The sequence below is a fragment of the Gopherus flavomarginatus genome, chromosome 1, assembly GCF_025201925.1.
Source record: "Gopherus flavomarginatus isolate rGopFla2 chromosome 1, rGopFla2.mat.asm, whole genome shotgun sequence".
In the NCBI taxonomy this organism is placed as follows: Eukaryota; Metazoa; Chordata; order Testudines; family Testudinidae; genus Gopherus; species Gopherus flavomarginatus.
Genome location: NC_066617.1, coordinates 267,897,974 through 267,910,789, shown reverse-complemented (window position 1 = coordinate 267,910,789; position 12,816 = coordinate 267,897,974). Strand labels below are relative to the sequence as shown.

The 12,816-nt window shown below is 43.2% G+C and overlaps 1 protein-coding gene across 2 annotated transcripts in view; it reads left to right on the top strand.

Moving 5' to 3' along the window:
• Positions 1 to 12,816, top strand: part of LOC127049788 (protein-lysine methyltransferase METTL21E-like) — a 30,616-nt gene that overhangs the window by 1,045 nt on the left and 16,755 nt on the right. For both annotated transcript variants that reach the window (XR_007774046.1, XM_050951087.1), the window contains exon 2: positions 1,602 to 1,690. Coding sequence is in view for 1 of the 2 variants with exons in the window: in XM_050951087.1 (XP_050807044.1) it covers positions 1,602 to 1,690 (89 nt within the window). In the remaining variant the exon portion in view is untranslated. The remainder of the gene's footprint in view (positions 1 to 1,601; positions 1,691 to 12,816) is intronic.

The window sequence follows — 12,816 nt, the reverse complement described above, 5'->3', positions numbered from 1 at the left end:
AATCCTCTCCGTCTTTGGTATTAAAGTATTACTCACAACCATTCTTTAGCCACTCCAGCCATTTGTAGTTCTCCTAATCTATTATTCATAAATCTTGCTGCCCCTGATAATTTTTGCATTACTCTTCTCTGAACTCCCAATTTATCAATATTCATCTGATAATGAAGTGTCAAGGACTGAACACAATTCTCAGGTCAGTTGCACCAAATCCATACACAGGAGGACTATTAACCTCATTCCTTGCAAGGATGCTTCTGTATATGCAACCCAAAATTGCATTGCCTTTATTGCAAACTTTTGTATAATTTTTTGTTCCCTGTCATTCCAAAGTCTTTGGGCATTACAACTTTCCATTGAATATATGCGTTTTGAGTTCGTGTGTGTGTGTGTGTGTGTGGCATTTTTTCAGTTAAGTGTTTGCTTGAATTTTTCCAAGTTGAATCTCATTTTATTGTTTTCTTCCTATGTTTCTAATCTTTCTAGATCTTTATATTATTTCTCTATTCTGAATGGCATTTGTAATTCCTGCTTCCTGCTTATCATGTATGAATTTCATAAATATATGGTTTATACCTGCTTCCAGATCATTAATGAAGTTAAGCAAGGCCAAATCTTATGGCAATCTCTTTGATACTATGCTGGATAGTTTTTTCCTCCGCCATACATTTCTCATCACCTTTTTATGGTCTTTCAGCCGTATTCCTATCCAAGACTATTTGAATTAATTTTCAAGTAAGATTTAATAAAATCGTATTAAATCCTTCAGTAAAACCCCAAATTTCTATCAACTGCATTCCCTTCATCTATTTTTTCTTTGAGAATAAAAAAAATCAGATTTGCTTGAGAGAATTTTTATTCTTTGTTCCATGGTTCCATACTCTTTTAGATATTTAGTGAATTCTTTTTCTTGGCATTCCATTATTTTACTAGTGATAGAAGTTATTTGTAGGATTATAATTGCCAGGAGCACTCTTTACTTTTTTGAAAATCAGTACAATATTTTCTTGTCTACAGCCTGCCAGTATCTCCTCATTCTTATGATTTTTCAAAAATAATTTCCGTAGTTCAATAAATTCATTAGCTAATGTTCTTAATTGCCCAGGTGGCCATGTTGCCTAGGTAAGCAAGTTTGTATATATCCAGGTTGTCCAAGTATTCTTTTGTTTAATAATAATTTTTGCACGTGCTTCCTTTATTTCTTATTGTTTATCCCTAGATTTTCATTATTTTTTTTCTTTTTAAAAATTTGAAACAAGTTCAGTATGTGATTCATTTGAGTCATTAATTGAGCCATCGCATTTGTGTCATTTTATTACTGGTCCCTACTTTGTCTAGTACTGCCTGCCTGATGTTTTTAAAACCCCATCTTATCGTTTTTAGGTAATAGCAACTCATTTTTTAAATCGCCTTTTTATTTTCCCTGCAAATCTTAGCTGTGTATTCCTCATTGTTTGCCTCATCCATTTTTCCTAAGCAGAATTTTGGTTTCCAGTACCTTTTTATGTACAAAATTCTCTCTTTCTCACACACACACACACAATGTACATATTTAAATAAATAATATTCCGTTTGATATTTTAATAAGTATATTTTCTGTCCAGTATTATATCACATGAAATGGACATGATACCATCACAATGTAATCATCTGATATCTGCTGAATTAACAAGGAAACCAGAATACAAGGAAGGTAATTTATTTTTTTTATCTGCTTCATTTTCCTGTTATGCTTGAGAAGGTTATTAAGTAGGAGGAAAAAGTGTTTTATCCATGAGGTATTTTCACATTCATTTCACTTAAGGAACTTTGTTAACATTTACATAAAAATGCAATAGTGTTATTGCAGTGTTGTAGTGCAAATTGGTAATGTTATGCCATACCAGCTCACACAAACCTCGGCAGCTTTCTACCAGAGTTTAGAGCAGTGCCTCTGGCTCTTTCCAGTGAATGAAGCTGTTGCCATAGATCAGGATATTAATGTAGTTTCTATGTGGGATGTCAATAAGCTAAAATGAATTACGTACAAGCTCCATTTCAGTCTAGACTGTCTCCAACTTAATCCTGAGAGATCTTCACATAAAACTAGTAGCAGGACCAGGCTTTGCTCCCACAAAGCTTGTGGTTTCAGGCCCTGTGATTTTTTTTTTTTAAAAGACCCTTAAACATGAAGGTTAATCTCTGATTTTAGGTTTTAAACAGATCAAAGCTTTTGAGTACTGGCTGTGAAGTTGTGAAATGTTAATTTATAGCTAAAAGTTTGTCATGGTGACTGGATGGTGTGCACTTAATGAGCAGTTATTCAGTATTTGCTTTCTTCTCACTGTTCAGTGTGTGATCTCCTGCCTTTTTTATTGCACAATATTCAAACCCTTCGCTAAAGACAATTATTAAGTCCTCGTGCTTTTTCAATTGTATTAATTGCTATAGTATCTGCATGCTTCACAAACACTAACACATTTATTTTCACAATACACCCCCCGACACTGTCCCTTGAGATCATCAGGGAATAGCGGTATCCCCATTTTACTCAAGAGAAATTGAGGCACAGGGAGATTTGAGGTCAAAAGTATCCACTAATTTTGGGTGCCCAGTTTGAGATACTTAAGACCCGATTTTTCACAGTACTTACCAGCACTTTGAACATATAAATCTCAGTGCCCATAGACGTGTTGCTGCTGTGAGTTTTCAGCACTTCTGTAAATCAAACCCCATGGTCTCAAGTTGGGTAACCGGAAAAAGAGACATACAATTGTTAGAGGGTTTTCCCTTCACCCCACTCCCCTGATTCTTGTCACACAGAAGACCAGAAGTCTGAAGTGCAGGCAATGCGATGTTTATTGGGGGTTAGTTTCAAGCAAGCATATCCATAGCTCTACACACCGGCTGAGTCTGTTTCCCAGTGTTCCATTCCCAGCTCCGACGCTGCAGAGCTGTTACCCCATGTCTCCCTTCCTCCCTTCCTAGCACTGACGCCGCAGAACTTATGCCTGTGTCCCTGTTCCCCATTTCCACCTCCTTAGCAGGCCCAAATATACCTGCAGTGCACACTCCTAGTCCCACCCCATACAACTTATGGTCATGTTCCATTTTGGAGGGTCATGAGTCAGGGGTCTTTGTCCCACCTCTTTTATATCCCATGGCTGGGGTAAGGAGTGAGCTTGTGCTCTGGACATCACCAGGCCTTTTTTTGGATTTTAGTGTCTCTTATGCCTCCACTCCTAACTGGTTGCTTGAGAGAGGAGCCAGGCAGCCTTCTGGTGTATGGTCATATATTACGCTCCCACCATGCCCTGTAACACTTTTGACTCCATCTCTTATCATCCCATCTGCTTGTGGGCAGTGTCTGTTCTTTGTTCACACATATTAGTAAGGATATCGGAGTATCAAAAGTCAAACCCCAAATTCTATCCCAGGCTAACAAGATAGCACAGTATCAAAAGTCAAACCTCAAATTCTATCCCAGGCTAACAAACAGGCCTATATACTAACAACAGTTAGTAACCATCCATGAAAAGTTTGATATAAATGAGTTGCCCAGCATGACACTGGAACTCTGTGGCAGAGGCAGAGAGATAATCCAGTTCTCCAGGGTTGCATTCAATTGCCTTAACCATGAGACCATTCTCTCTTCCTGTAATCCCCTGCCTCATACACTACGTGCCTTCCATCTTCTGCAACAAGTGAAACATGGGTCATACAGACAACTTCTTCCTTCACATCACAGCACTTCTCCACCTATAGAGCAGAGTGGAAAAAATAGCATGTAATTGTGTAATTAAAAAGACTGTATTGTAATGCATACAATGAATTAAGGTTATACAGGCAACCTTAATATTTGTGTTTTCTAATATATGAGTGCTTGACCTTACAACCTTAATAATCCTTTAACATCGCTTTTTGTGTGTGTGTAATTTCCTAGATTTTTAAACAAGCCAATTGAAAAAAGAACTTCTATCATGTGGCATCATATTTATACTCACTTGGGTAACCATCTGGTATGGATCCTTTAGATTCACTCGTGCCTATGCCACTGATATTCGCTGACAGAAGAGGTCAGGAATCTCGGGTTCCATTCCAGGCTCTGAAGGGAAATATGCTCTACTGGCCACACTCTTCTACCTGTTGCCCTCAACTACGACCCTTTCAGCCTCAGCCCTTTTTCCTTGCATTGCCACGCCGTCACCCTCTGGCTCCTCATCTGATCTCAGTTCCCTCCCATCCAGTGACTCTGTCTCCACTCCTTGTTGGCTCCCAGACCTAGTTTCCCAGCCAGTCTTAGTTCCTTTCCCAAATGTCCAATCTGTCTGTCTCTGTCCCCAGCCTTCAGTCACTCCACACACTCCATTTTCCCTGTTCCTACTGGCTCTCAGTCTTAGTCCTTCTCCAGGCTCCTCATCGGATCCATGTCTTTTGTCATAGATGTACAAGGTGGTTTAATACCCCAGCCTTTATACAGACTCTGTGAGACTACCTCTATTATTTTTTCAGGCCTCAGGCACAACTTTTTACAAGGGCAAAACATGAAGTCTCACAATTCTGAGACTGAACCTGTGGAGTATGGTACCTCTGTACTTGCCCTGTGTTCTACAGCAAGTCAAAATGAGTTAAGACTCCTGGTAGAAGCTGTACTCATTCAGGGAGCAATGTAACCGGTAAGTATTTGCATCAGTGCAGGGCAGCATTTTCGAAACAAGTCAGCATCTGTTAGTCTGCTGACATACAATCTTAGATTAGCATGGAAAAGTCAAGCTTAAGTCTTTGTTTACAGTGGCAGGAGCAACTAGTCTACATTTCCATGGTCTCCTGTAGTCCATCTCAGTCCCCTTCATGCCCAGTGGGTAGCAATACAATGTAAATGGGTAAACTGAGTCACACACATTGATAAGATTAACAAAAATCTCCGCAGTCCTTGTTTCCCTGAATCCTTGTCCTAGTCCCTTTGTCCAGCCAGTCCGAGTTCTCCCCCATATTCCATTGTCAGACCCATTGCTCTACTGGTTCTCAGTTTCCTTGCGCTACCAGCCCCAATTACTCTCCCCCACTCCTCATTCAGTCTCAGGTTCTCCCCCACCTATTGGTTCCATGTGTCTTCCCCATTTCCCTTCCTGGCTCCTGGATCTAGTCTCCTTGCCTACCCAGATGCAGTCTCTGCCCTTACCAGCCACCAGTATCAGTCTCTGCCCCCATGTTCCTTGTGCCAATCTGCTCCCCCATCGCTTCCCCACAGTGTCTTCAGTCCATCTTTTGTCCCCTCTGCTTTTGAATGAGAGGGTTTCCTCGTCCATACTGAATGGGTGCCAGCAGGGGGTCAATGAGAGCACAGAGCAGACAGGCACCCCCCTCTATTCCCCAGCTTGGAGCAGCCAGTTGCTGCCATTACAATGAACGTTGGGTTTTGCCCCTGTAGCCCTGAGCTGGAGCATGTTCAATCACTGCGGGATTGGTGCATGCCCGAGGAGTTGAGAGGCTTGAGCATGCTCAGTGAGGACAGAATCTGCAGAAACTTTAGCTTTTGAGCTGTAGTGAGTGTCTACTGAACATACACATGCTGCAAGTTTTCCAAGGCGTAGATCATTGCCAAATTTGGGTGGATTTTTACAGGGACAGTACCAAACCCATCCCTATCATGAAAGTCACTCCCCTGCCAAATGTCAAGTCTCTGCTTCAAACCCGGAGGTTGTAGAGATTTTCAAAGAAAAGGTTGCCAAATGTTTTTAATATTGAAAAATATATTTTTCCCTAGGTTTGTTCTCAGAAATGGCTGAACCATGTTGGCTGAAATTTTCCAAAAAGTGAACATGTGGCAGGCATCCAGCATGGAAAACTTCAGCCCAAACGTAAAGTTTGGCAAAGCTATAAGCAACTTAAAATAGGATCTAGTAGTGAAGTGTCAAGCAAGCCTTAATACTAGAGAGTGCTGTCAGTCCTGCCTCTAATAATCTCAAGTATCAGAGGGGTAGCCGTGTTAGTCTGGATCTGTGAAAGCAGCAAAGAATCCTGTGGCACCTTATAGACTAACAGACGTTTTGGAGCATGAGCTTTCGTGGGTGAATACATCACATCTGAGGAAGTGGGTATTCACCCACGAAAGCTCATGCTCCAAAACATCTGTTAGTCTATAAGGTGCCACAGGATTCTAATAATCTCTTTACTACAGCCTCTCTCCATCTGCCTTCCCTTCTTTTCCTGCTCCATTCCCTTCATATCTCCTCTACTTCCTTATTTTTTTTTCAACTAATCCTCTCCAAACAAAACCCGATGCCAAAATATTAAAAAACAAAATTAATGGTACAAAAATGATGTTTGCAAATTATTGCTTTGTTTGCTTTACTGAGGGCTTGTCTTCACTGCAATCTTGACTCAAGTCATCTACAATCAAATTAATTCCTTTTGGGTTAGCCTACCTCAAATGAGAGGTCACACTATGACATACTGCTTGAGCTACGCAGAGTCATTGCATTAGAAGCTGATGAGTTGTGTCAACTCATGTTGTAGCCTATGTCCCTGACTGGCTGGCTAATTGAAGTTAAAAGGACCACCATGCTCCTGCAAAGTGTGGATGGGACTCAAGTTAGGAGCAAGACTCAAGTTAACTCTGCAGGGAAGCGAAGCCCATAGATGCTCTCTCCCTTCCTCCCAACCCTGAGTCTGTGTTGTCAGTTTAGACTGTAAGCTCTTTGGGGCAGGGACTGTCTCTTCCTCTGTTTGTACAGTGCCTAACACAGAGGCATCTCAATCTTGCCTGGGCTCCACAGATGTTTGTGATTCAAATAATAATACATTAGGGGGCTACAACTTACAAAAAGTTCAGTGTAACAAATGAAAAGAGAGCAAGTGCTGTGCAGAACTTGGTGTAATAGCAATTAATTCAGAAAAGTAAGCAGATATCAGGCATTTCCTAACAAATTTCTTCAGATTTAATCAGGACTAATTGCATCAAAGTACATTCATTCACTTGGGTAAAATATACTGTTTTTTATTATGGAGTTGACTCATGAAATGATTAAGATTTTTGTTCTTTTCTAAGTTTAGATGTTCATTTATATAGTGGGGGGGGGGGGAAGGAGGAATGCAGCATTCTGATGGTGGTTTTTGCATGTACAAAAGCATAGAATTGCAAAGTTCTGATATCCTACAACATCTGTCTCAGTCCTTCTGTGTTTAATAAAAAATACTTCTCTATAATCTACCTTTTATTAATTTAACTTGCTATAGACTGTATTGTGTAAAGGGTTCAAGTCTGTGCCAGACCAGCTCCTGGAGGCAACATGCCTGATGTGCCCCAGGAAGCCCATAGAAGTAGGATATGGATCGTTGCATCCTTTCAAAAGATGTGTGCTCCTCCTGTGGCTGGCTCAACTCCTCTGACAAAAGTACAGGAAGGGGCAGGGCTGTGGCTCCCTCTGAATTCCAGCACTTCCTTTGGAGTGTCTATCTGCTGTGGAGGTGTTCATTCCTCTTCCTATGCTGTTGTCATTTGTTCCTCCCCAGAGATGGCTTTGTTTCAGTTGTGAGAGAGGTGTTTCTTGCCTTATCGCATTAAGGTGGTATGAGTAGTTTTAATGGATTTCTATCTGATATAAAACACCTGGAGAGCCTTTGCTTAAAATGTGCTTTGAAAATGCAAAGTATAGTTAACTACCAGTTGGGGAAAATGGGTGGGGACCAGATTACTGTGCTCTTTCTTATGCTGCTTGGGGTGCTACTTTCTGGTCCAGCAGCAGCAGGGCAGGAGGGATCGAAACTCTGTCTGATTTCTGTGCCAGGATACAAAGGGAAGGGATTACTCCCCTGCTCTGTGCACCAGATCAGGGCTAGGGACAGTCTATCTCACTAGATGCCATCTGTGTAAGGGTTATAGCTGCTACGGGAGTCATGTCTTTGAATTTCTACACGTATAAAGTTTCAAGCATTATATTATATTGACAGAGGGTATCAAATTGATTTTCTTGGAAAATAAAAAAGTCACACACCTAGAAATAAATGCACTGCAATTACTGTATTTCAGTGTCTTGTCTTCAAAATTAACACAGATGCATTTGATTCTATATTTCCAGACATACCCTCCCTCTCCCCCTTTGCAGGTATTAATAGCAATAGTACTGGTTTAATTGCAAGCCCTATAAAAGATAAAGCCAAAGAACATTAGTCAAATAGTCTCTAGGTAAATTTATTCTTTGGAAAAATATTTTGTTTCATATTCTTGGAAAGTAGCACTGTACTCTCAGTATGTGTTAAGTGGAGTGGAAGGATTTAGTGTTCTACACCCTCTGATAATCACTGCTAGGTCATCTAACAGTTGCTATATTTAAGTAATCTACAAGACTTTTCCTGGGGCTCTTTCAAATCTGTCAAGGGCATGGTTAATGTTCTGTTCTATCTAGGTTCTTGTACTACGTTCGTCCCAGTAATATCATCTGAGCACCTTCCAGAAGCGCATTAAGCAGCGTAACTATCAACTGTCACATTATTTCTATCATCTTCTCCCTGGGGGAGAGGGGTATGTGCAGTGGAGTGTTTGTTTTGGAATTTTTTAAAATTATAGGTAGGGCTGATGGATGGGGAGTCTGGAATGGTGAGACTATTAATTACTGGGACTGGGATCAGAAACCTGAGGAGTGGAGTCTGAGACCAACTAGGCAAAGAGAATGGGATGGATGAGGAGAGAGATGACTGGTGGACAGAGATGGAAGGGGTCAAGCTTGAGGGAAATAAGCAAAAGACTCTGACCACTAAAGTACGCTCCCCCTCAAGAGCCTGGAATGGAACCAAAATTCCCAGAGTCTAAGCCTTCCCCTGCTGCTCCCTCATCCTTCTCCTAGTGCTGGCCCACATGGGGGATAACAGCCCACTACTGGTATCAGTTACTTCTGTTAGCTCAAGTGGCAGAGGTCTGTGAAGTTGGATCTAAAAGTTCCAGTGTTGCCAATGATCTATGTGGGTGTCAATATGATACTGTATGATGATTTTTTTTGTTTGCTTTTTTTAAAAACCTGGGAAATTACACACAAAAATACGTTAAACATTAAGGTTTTCAAGTCAAGTATGCAAAAGTCAGGAAATGCCACAATTAAGGTTGCCTGTGGAACCCTGATTTGGAACCCTTGTGCACATGCATTATGATAGTTGTTAATTACATGAACAGTTACTGGTTTTTTGACAGGACCTCTGCCTCATTGAGTCCGCAGCATATTCTTTTAATGTATCTTTTTGTGTGTAATGTGCATATATATAATGTGCCTTGCACTTAGAGCAGGTGATGAGGTTTGTGATGATCCTAATATGTTCCACAGGCTTGGACCAGCCCTTCAGGAAGTTCTGTCTCCTGCATGGATGAACTTTCCATTTACGGTAGAGAGTTCTGTTGTACCTGAAGGGTGAAGTTGTAGACTATGGTCTTCACCCTGAAGCGTTAGACATTTTTAGATACCTTGGCCCCAGGCTGTGGAGCACCTTGAAGATAAGGACTGAGACCTTGAACTTGGTTCAGTATTCTACTGTGTGTTGGTGTAAATTGCTGAAGGCAGGTTTGAAGAGTTCATGGTAGATTGTGTTTCTGAAGAGATGAGCAGTGCATTCTGGATCAGTTGGAGTTTCCTAAGTACTGAAGGCTTCATGCCCAGGTGTATTGCATTGCTGCAGTCCAGCTGAGAGGTGACAAGGGCATGAATAATTGAGGATTCCCTCCTTTGTTTCTCAAGGAGCCGTAGAACTAGGTAAGGACAAGCAGATAAAGTGAAACAGGCACAAAGGTGGTGGGACTCTGGGCCCCAGTCTTGCAGCCTTTGCATGTCTAAGGAGTCTCTTGGTGGTCATTGGCTTCTGTGGGACTTTTCACAAGAGGTAAGGATTGCAAGATCACACCTCTTATCCTGAAAGGTGCTAATAGTTCAATGGGACTTGTGGGTACTCCACTCCTCTCAGGATTGGGCCCTAATCTGGATGGAAATAGAGACCTTCTGATAGTTCTGATAGCAGCGGCACAGGAGGCGGCGAACAGAGCGGCTAACAGGGGAGTTTCAGTGGGAGTGCTGTTGGAGGAGCAGGTTTTTGTAGTTTGTGGTGTTTGTGTGTGAGTGTGTGTGTGTGCAGGCTGCTAAGGGCTGTGTGCTGAGAGCGAGGCTGAGCCCTGAGTTGGGGGCGGGGCTTACCTGATTAGGGGTCCTATATAAGGAGCCAGGCACTCAGGCAGCGGCACAGTCAGCTGCAGCGGCACAGGAGGCGGCGAACAGAGCGGCTAACAGGGGAGTTTCCAGGGGGAGGTTGCAGGAGAGATCAAGGCAGAGGAACCAGGAAGGCAGACCAGGGAAGAGGCAGCCCTGCGCTTGCCGGTGGCCTGTGGTGCGGTGTGAGCTGTGGATTGCCAGGCACAGAGTTGCAGCGCTACGATGGAGGCAGAGGCAGCAGGTGCAGACACACTGAGGATGACTGGGTGCGGCAGCTGCGGCATGTACATGGTCCTAGAGGGAGCACCTGAAAGGAGTTTCATCTGCATGAAGTGTCGTCTGATAGAGCTGCTAGAGGAAAAGGTAAGGGGACTGGAGATGCAAGTGGAAACTCTGGCTGAGTTTAGAAGGGGATTTGAGCAGATGATGGAACACAGACATGATGAGGCACAGGGGACAAGCTCAGGCGAGCGGACAAAAACAGGACCTAAGGACTCTGAGGAGGGACGGCTGGGTGAGGAAAGTGGACGGTGGAAGCATGTCACTAGGAGAACCAGACAGAGGATAAGACGGGCCAGTGATGGACAAATAGAACTCAGGAATAGGTTTGCTGAGTTGGGAAATGAAGATGGAACACAGCGGGCTGCTGAAGGAGTAACGGCAAGGAAGAAGAGGCAAGCAGCTAGTCCTGCAGATGGAGGGGAGCAGTCAGTGGAGGCAACATCAAGTACGAGCCCTAGGAGGATTGTGAGGTCGAATACAAATCAGGAGGAATCACGGCCAGCTGCTGTGGGGGATAGACCGGAGAATCGCATTGTCACCAGGAAAAGGCAAGTCTACGTGATTGGAGACTCTCTACTGAGAAGAGTAGACAGGCCTGTAACTAGACCGGATCGGGAGAACAGAAGAGTGTGCTGTCTGCCGGGGGCTAAGATACAGGATGTGGACCTGAGCCTGAATACGATCTTAGCGGGAGCGGGAAAAAATCCGTTGATTATCCTTCATGTGGGAACGAACGATACAGCTAGTTACTCACTGGACTGTATCAAGGAGGACTATTTCAGACTGGGGAAGAGGCTTAAAGACATCGAGGCTCAGGTGATCTTCAGTGGGATTCTGCCGGTTCCTAGAGCGGGGCGACGAAGGAGGGACAAGATTATGGCAATCAACAGATGGCTCAGGGAGTGGTGTTATAAGGAGGGCTTTGGGATGTACGGTCACTGGGACGCATTTACGGATAGACAACTGTTTGCTCAGGATGGACTTCATCTCAGCAAGGAGGGAAATAGGATTCTAGGATGGAGGCTCGCCGACCTCATCAAGAGGGCTTTAAACTAGAAAGTTGGAGGAGATGGTTGGGAAATGTTCGGGAGATCTTCACGCCAGAACATAACCTGGAGAGGGAAGTAAACAAAGTGAGCGGGGATACCCTTGCGGCCCCAAGATTTGATCCAAGGAGGAATAGTGGAGTAGAAATCAGAGTAACGGGTGATGCTGGTGGCAGACAGTTTGTGCACGACGGGGGAAAGAATGTCACTGACGCCAAACGCCGAAAATTAAAAGGTTTGTACACTAATGCGAGGAGCCTAGGTAACAAGATGGAGGAACTGGAGTTACTCGTGCAGGAAGTGAAGCCGGATATTATAGGGATTACCGAAACCTGGTGGAATAGTACTCATGACTGGAGCACGGGTATTGAAGGCTATGTGCTGTTCAGAAAAGACAGGAAGAAAGGCAAAGGTGGGGGAGTAGCCTTGTACATCAATGATGAAATTAAATGTAGCGAAATAAGATGCGATGGAATGGATAAGACGGAGTCCGTCTGGGCAAAAATCACGCTGGGTAAAAAAGCAACTAGAGCTTCCCCTGAGATAGTGCTTGGGGTGTGCTACAGACCGCCGGGATCGGATTGGGATATGGATAGAGACCTCTTTAATGTCTTTAATGAAGTAAACACAAAGGGGAAATGTGTGATTATGGGGGACTTCAACTTCCCAGATATAGACTGGAGGACGAGTACTTGCACAAATAATAGGGGTCAGATTTTTCTGGATGTGATAGCGGATGGATTTCTTCATCAAGTAGTTGAAGCACCTACGAGAGGGGATGCCATTTTAGACTTGGTGTTGGTGAGCAGTGAGGACCTCGTAGAAGAAATGGTGGTAGGGGACAACCTTGGTTCGAGTGATCATGAGCTGATTCAGTTCAAACTAGATGGAAGGATAAACAAATGTAGATCTGCGATTAGGATTTTTGACTTCTCGAGGGCTAATTTTAAAGAGTTAAGGAAATTAGTTAGGGAAGTGGATTGGACGGAGGAATTAGTGGATTTAAATGTGGAGGAGGCCTGGAATTACTTTAAGTCACAGCTGCGGAGACTGTCGGAAGCCTGCATCCCGAGAAAGGGGAAAAGAACCATGGGCAGGAGTTGCAGGCCAAACTGGATGAGCAAGCAACTCAGAGAGGGGATTAGACAAAAGCAGAAAGCTTACAGGGAGTGGAAGGAAGGCAGGATCAGTAAAGAAAGCTACCTTGCTGAGGTCAGAACATGTAGGGATAAAGTGAGGAAGGCTAAAAGCCGCATTGAACTGGAACTTGCAAAGGGAATCAAAACCAATAGTAAAAGGTTCTACAGCCACATAAATAAGAA